A 7,632-nucleotide genomic window follows, 5' to 3' on the forward strand; every position below is an offset into this window, starting at 1 on the left:
AAAGGAGGAAAAAAATCAACCAGTGAATTCAAATAAGTTCTATAGTTGAGTTCATAGTTGGTACCAATGTCAATTTCCTGGTTTAGACAAATACAATGTTGATAAGATATTATCGTTGGATGAAGCAGGGTGAAGGATACATGGGAACTAATTGTACAAATTCTTGTGAGTCTTAAACAATTTCAAAAAATTTTAAATATTCTTTTTAAAACGGCGTCAGAAAGCAGAGGAACCGAAAATACAGGGCAGATCCTCACACCTACAGATTAATATGGTGAAAAAAGCTTTATACACTGCCCTTAGCTGCACATAGGCAGTAGCTTTAAAGCAGATTTTATAGTAATAATAACAACCATTGTCATTTACTGACCTCCTATTATGTGCCAAACACTATGCTAAATGCTTTGTACATATCACCTTGTTTAATCTCCTCCAAGGGGCTATTATTGTCATCTTTGTTTGACCAGTGAGGAATACAAGATTCAGACAAGTTAATTTTCCAAAACCATGAAGCCAATAAGCGATGGGGGTAGGAATTGGAGCCGGTCTCTTTGATTTCAAACTCCGTGAGTTTCATGGCACAAATGACCATGCTTTCTTATACCTGTGCTGTAGCACAGATAAAGTACCTTTGGTTTCCATGGGGGATAGGTAGATTTACTCAGATAGGCACTAGCCAACCTTCATTTTCCCTGACATATCTGAGTGAGGGGGGGAAGGAATGACCCCTTTGAAGAAAGTGACACGAGTTGTTCTAGTCTCATAGGTTTCTTTTCTTTGCGTTCTATGATCCACTGGCCATAACTCGAATTCATGCTATAACATGGAATACCATCTCTGCTATGAATTTATAGTTGGGTTGATTCTGATGTACATCAAACTGGGATCCTAAGCTTGACATGGGGAGTCCAGCTGCCTTTGAGATGCACTGGACTCCACCCAATGGCATTGCTCAATATTAGATGCTGACTAAGTAACCCAACCAAACCTTCCTCTGAAAAATTTTGAAGGCAAGATACACAAGGAGAAACAGATATAGTAGAGGAAATCAGCGGTAGAGAAAAGCTAAGTCCTGAGAATAGCAATAGCATAATCTTTAGGCAAGAGACCAGTGGCCACAAGCTGCTAAGGGGAAGTAAAGAGAGCTGGATTTACAGAGATGCTTTTGAATCATTAATTGCAATGATTGATATTCCAGGCTCCCAAAGGCTTGATTGTGTCAGTACTTCTAGTGTCCTTTGCTTACTATACAGTCTCACCTATCTTGTTTTTGTAAATAGGGGTTTCTCTACAATTGGAGAATACATATACAGAGAAGTTTCTTGCAGGTAAGAAGTATAAACCAAAAGGAGAACAGACTTCTAATATAGTATTTAAAAAAGATTTTTCATATTCAAAAACAACAATAAATGTCCAAGATCATAGACTCATATTTTTTTTATGCAGAGCAAGAGTTGAATTTTTTAAAATAATTTCAAACTTAAAAGAAAAATTGCAAGAGTAGTACAAAGAGTTCTCATGAGCCCTTTATCTAGATTCACCCATTGTTAACACTTTGCCACACTACTCTTATCATTCTTGCTGTAATTGAATATATATGTGTACTATTTTTTCTGAACCATGAGAGTAAGTTACCTACATCATCCCCTATTACTCCTTAGCACCAATTATATATTTATTAAACAATGCTATTCTCCTCACATAACCACAGTGCAGTTACCATATTTGTGAAATTTAACAATGATACAATATGATTGTCTAATCCACAGTCAACACCCCAGTTTCACCAGTTGTCCCAATAATGCCCTTTATGGTGAATTGTTCTGGTTCAGTACCCAATCCATTTAAATACCACATTGCATTTAAATCTTATGTCTCTTAGGGCTCCTTTGATCTGTAATAGTTCCTCGGCCTTTCTTTTTCTTCCACGACATGGACATTTTTAAGATTACATGCCATTTCTTTTGCATAATATACTCAATTTTGGCTTGTCTGATTTCTTTCATGATCAGATTCAAGTTATACATTTTGGGTAGGAACACCATATATGTGATATTTTGTCATTCCTAATGCATTACATAAGGGACACATGATGTGAGTTTGAAAATCATCACTTTTGGAGCTCACGATAGTAATAACTGACCCAGGCAACAATTATCAACAGAGACTAAGTTAGTGAATAAAAGCTTGATGAGGAACAGAATATTTACATCGTCTCGAAGCATCTCCATATAAATACTGATTAATTACAAAAGGATAAATAGCAGCTTTACAGTGGAGAAAGCTGGTGAATATCACCTTAACAAAGTGATCAGAATCATGTATTCTTAAAGATAATCGAGTACATAGGGGATTCCTTGAATGTGTTTCCTGTTTTATTTTCTAGAATCTACATAGAAAACTACAGACAAAAATGAAAACTAACAAGAAGGGGTAGTGAGACAAAATACAGCAGCAAAGAAATGACACCTTCCTTTCACTTAAATTCTAAGTAAATGGATCTTATAAGGTGAGATATTTCTACACTGAGTTTCTGGACTAACTAAAAAATCAGTACCCAAAAGCCTGCCTAATAGATTTATCAACAAGAAATAGTATGAATATGACTCCTGAATTATTCACATATAATAATTCTAGCCACAGCGGGGGTGTGGGGGAGAGGGGAAGACAAGATGTGACAATCAGAAACTATTAGGTTTCTGAGCAAAGGACTTAAGGAAAAAACGAAAAATTGAATTATTATATGATCCAGCAATCCCACTCCTAGGCATATATCCAGACAAAACCATAATTCAAAACGATACGTACACCCCTATGTTCATAGCAGCACTATCACAATAGCCAAGACATGGAAACAAACTAAATGTCCATCAACAGATAAAGAAGATGTGGGGCATCTATCTATACAATGGAATACCACTCAGCCATAAAAAAGAAGGAAATAGGGCGTTGCCTGGGAGCCGCCGGAGGAGGAGCGGCGCGGGGGATGCGGCTGTGGCGGCTGCGGCGGCGGCGGGGGCCGCGGGTCGACGATGGCGCGGCGGCGCTGAGGGCGCGGGGCGGGCGGCGGTTGGAGGGTGGGCGGCGCGGGCGGGCGTGCGGCGGCAGCTCCACGGCCCGGGCGCGCTGAGGGACGCGGCTCTCGCCTCAGCCCGGCGGCGGCGGCGGCGGCGGCAGCGGCGGCCGAACAATGAAGCTCCTGAAGCCGACCTGAGTCAACCACAATGGCAAGCCAATTTTTTCAGTTGATATTCACCCGGACGGGACCAAGTTCGCAACTGGAGGACAAGGACAGGATTCTGGGAAGGTTGTAATCTGGAATATGTCTCCAGTCCTCCAGGAGGATGACGAGAAGGATGAAAATGTCCCCAAGATGCTTTGCCAGATGGACAATCACTTAGCATGTGTGAACTGCGTGCGGTGGTCAAACAGTGGGATGTATTTAGCTTCTGGGGGAGATGACAAACTGATAATGGTGTGGAAGCGGGCTACGTACATCGGCCCCAGCACCGTGTTCGGCTCCAGTGGCAAGCTTGCCAACGTGGAGCAGTGGCGATGTGTCTCCATCCTGCGGAGTCACTCAGGCGATGTGATGGACGTAGCGTGGTCCCCCCATGACGCCTGGCTGGCCTCGTGCAGCGTGGACAACACCGTGGTCATCTCGAACGCAGCGAAGTTCCCAGAAATCCTAGCTACTCTGAGAGGCCATTCTGGCCTGGTGAAGGGCCTGACTTGGGACCCTGTTGGTAAATACATTGCCTCTCAAGCCGACGACCGCAGCCTGAAGGTGTGGAGGACGCTGGACTGGCAGTTAGAGACCAGCATCACCAAGCCTTTTGATGAGTGTGGAGGGACGACCCACGTGTTGCGGCTCAGCTGGTCCCCTGACGGGCACTACCTCGTGTCCGCCCACGCCATGAACAACTCCGGCCCCACTGCCCAGATCATCGAACGGGAGGGCTGGAAGACCAACATGGACTTTGTCGGGCACCGGAAAGCTGTGACTGTCGTGAAATTCAACCCAAAAATCTTCAAGAAGAAGCAGAAGAACGGGAGCTCTGCGAAACCCAGTTGCCCGTACTGCTGCTGTGCTGTCGGCAGCAAGGACTGCTCGCTCTCTGTCTGGCTCACGTGTCTAAAACGGCCTTTGGTTGTCATCCATGAGCTGTTTGACAAATCAATCATGGACATTTCCTGGACTCTGAACGGGCTGGGCATCCTGGTGTGCTCCATGGACGGCTCTGTGGCGTTGCTGGATTTCTCCCAGGACGAGCTCGGAGACCCCCTGAGCGAGGAGGAGAAGAGCCGCATCCATCAGTCCACCTACGGCAAGAGTTTGGCCATCATGACCGAGACCCAGCTCTCCACCGCCGTCATAGAGAACCCCGAGATTCTCAAGTACCAGCGGAGGCAGCAGCAGCAGCAGCAGCTGGACCAGAAGGGCTCTGCGGCCAGAGAGACAGGCTCCGCTACCTCGGTCACTGGCGTCGTCAACGGGGAGAGTCTGGAGGACATTAGGAAGAATCTTTTAAAGAAACAAGCTGAGACTCGGACAGCAGATGGTCGGAGGAGAATCACGCCTCTCTGCATAGCACAGCTGGACACTGGGGACTTCTCCACGGCCTTCTCCAACAGCATCCCGCTCTCGGGTTCCCTGGCGGGCACCATGCTCACCTCTCACAGCAGCCCGCAGCTGCTGCCGCTGGACTCCAGCACCCCCGTCCCCTTCGGCACCTCGAAGCCTTCCACAGAGCCTGTGGCGGCGACCGGCACCAGGCCTGTGGGCGATTCTGTCAGTAAGGACAGCGTGAATGCGGCCTCTGCTCCCGCTGCACCGTCCCCCTCCATCCTGACAACCCCGTCCAAGATCGAACCTATGACAGCGTTCGACTCCCGATTCACGGAGCGCTCCAAAGCCACGCCGGGGGCTTCTGCCTTGGCCGGTTTGACCCCGACGGCTATGGAAAGGTTGAAAGAGCAGAGCCTTGTGAAGGAGCTGCGGCCCCGGGATGTCCTGGAGAGCAACAGTGACAGCGACGAGAAGGTCCCTGTGGCTAAGCCCTCCTCGCTCTCCAAGCGGAAGCTGGAGCTCGAGGTGGAAACGGTGGAGAAGAAGAAGAAACGGCGGCCTCGGAAGGACTCGCGGCTCATGCCCATGTCCCTGTCTGTGCAGTCCCCAGCTGCCCTGACCGCAGAGAAGGACGCCGTGTGTTTGTCCGTCCCAGCAGCTGCGCTGAAGCTGCCCATGCCGGGCCCCCAGAAAGCCTTCACCCTGCAGGTGAGCTCTGACCCCTCCATGTACATAGAGGTGGAGAACGAGGTGACAGCCGTGGGGGGCATAAAGCTGAGCCGCCTGAAGTGCAGCCGGGAAGGGAAGCAGTGGGAGACGGTGCTCACCAGCCAGATCCTCACCGCTGCCGGCAGCTGTGACGTGGTGTGTGTCGCCTGTGAAAAGCGGATGCTGTCCGTGTTCTCCACCTGTGGTCGTCGCCTCCTCCCTCCCATCCTGCTGCCATCCCCGATCTCCACCCTGCACTGTACCGGCTCCTACGTCATGGCCCTCACCGTCACAGCCACGCTGTCTGTCTGGGATGTGCACAGGCAGATAGTGGTGGTGAAGGAAGAGTCCCTACACTCCATCTTGGGAGGAAGTGACATGACAGTGTCACAGATCTTGCTGACGCAGCATGGAATCCCCGTGATGAACCTGTCGGACGGGAAGGCCTACTGCTTCAACCCATCACTGTCTGCGTGGAACCTGGTTTCTGACAAGCAGGACTCCCTGGCCCAGTGTGCAGACTTCAAGAGCAGCCTGCCACCCCAGGACGCCACGCTGTGCTCGGGACCCTTAGCCATAGTCCAGGGCCGCGCCTCCACCTCGGGGAGGCAGGCAGCCCGGCTCTTCTCCGTGCCTCACACGGTGCAGCAGGAGACCACCCTGGCCTACCTGGAGAGCCAGGTCGCCGCAGCGCTCACCCTGCGCTCCAGCCACGAGTACCGCCACTGGCTCCTCCTCTACGTGCGATACCTCGTGAATGAAGGGTTTGAATACCGACTCCGAGAAATATGCAAGGACTTACTGGGGCCCGTTCACTCCTCCACTGGAAGCCAATGGGAGTCAACAGTAGTGGGTCTGCGGAAGAGGAACCTGCTGAAGGAGCTGCTGCCAGTCATAGGGCAGAACCTCCGCTTCCAGCGCCTCTTCACCGAGTATCAGGAACAGCTCGACATCTTGAGGGACAAGTAGCCTGCCCAGCCACAGCAAGGGCAGGGCCACACTCTCGCCGCTGAGGACACGCAGGTCGGCCTCTTATCTCGCTGGGCTACAGGATGAGGAGACACTGGCAGGAGGTGGGCTGTCCTGCACAAGTACGGGCCCAGCCCCTGGGCACACTTCCCCTGTGTCCTGGGCCTGTTTCTCCCTCAGGGGGAGCGGCTCTGCCTGCAACTCGTTCCTCCCTCCAGGACCCCGGTGCGGAGCTGGGGCTCTGCCCAGCTGCCCCGGGGCCAGTGAGGCAGCCCAGGCCTGCCGTCTCCAGCACGGTCCCCAGGTGGACACTAGCCCTATAGGCGCCGTGCTGCTCCAGCTATGACGAATGAGCCATTTGTGAAAGAGAGAACCGTGAGACGTTAGCGTATTATGCAGTCAGTAGACTGACCTGAGATCTATGTAAAAAGAAAGCCTATTCCAACACATGGACTATTTTTGTACTAGAATTTGCTAACTTGTAATATGGAATTTTCCTTTTGGCCAATAATCAGGATTTCCTGATTTAAACTCTAAATTTTCCATAATTTAAACTCTAATTATGACAGCTACATTGAAAAATAATTGTACTGAAATTAACTTGTCTATCTTCATTTAGTTTTAATTTTTAAATGTTTGTAAAAAGAGACTTTTGGGGGGGATGGGGCGATTTCTTTTGTAAGTGTAAAATAAATGAACACGCATTGGATACCAAAAAAAAAAAAAAGAAGGAAATAATGCCATTTGCAGCAATATGCATGCAACTAAAGATTTTCATACTAAATGAAGTTAAGTCAGAAAGAGAAAGACAAGTACCATATAATATCACTTATATGTGGAATCTAAAATATGACATGAATGAACATATCTATGAAACAGAAACTGAATCACAGACATAGAGAACAGACTGGTGGTTTCCAAGGGAGAGGGGGTTGGCAGAGGGATGGAGTGAGATGTTGGGGTTAGCAGATGTAAGCTTTTATATATCGGATGGATAAACAGCAAGGTCCTACTGTATAGCACAGGGAGCTATATTCAATAGCCTATGATAAACCGTAATGGAAAAGAATATTTTAAAAAAAGAATGTATATATATATATATATGCATATATATAATATAACTGAATCACTTTGCTGTACAGCAGATATTAACACAACATTGTAAATCAACTATACTTCAATAAAAAAGTATTAAAACTGAAAAAAAAGTAGAACAAAGAACTCCAGAAGACCTGTAAGTAAAGGCTACAGCTACAAAACCTAAAGACTTAAAAAGAACATGGAAAGATCTGCTGGTAGTATTCCATTTGTATCCATAAATACAGAAACAGCATACCACTGTTCATCAAATATTTATTAAGTGCTTTTTATGTGACAGACAATGG

The 7,632-nt window shown here is 47.8% G+C and overlaps 1 protein-coding gene across 1 annotated transcript; it reads left to right on the plus strand.

Moving 5' to 3' along the window:
- Positions 1–3,190: 3,190 nt before the first annotated feature.
- LOC118903738 (protein HIRA-like) lies at positions 3,191–6,409 on the plus strand. The gene is given in 1 exon segment (XM_036869144.1): positions 3,191–6,409. A coding segment is annotated over 1 exon segment (3,057 nt). The 3' UTR covers positions 6,248–6,409.
- Positions 6,410–7,632: the final 1,223 nt, after the last annotated feature.

This window comes from Balaenoptera musculus, chromosome 11, assembly GCF_009873245.2.
Source record: "Balaenoptera musculus isolate JJ_BM4_2016_0621 chromosome 11, mBalMus1.pri.v3, whole genome shotgun sequence".
NCBI lineage: Eukaryota > Metazoa > Chordata > Mammalia > Artiodactyla > Balaenopteridae > Balaenoptera > Balaenoptera musculus.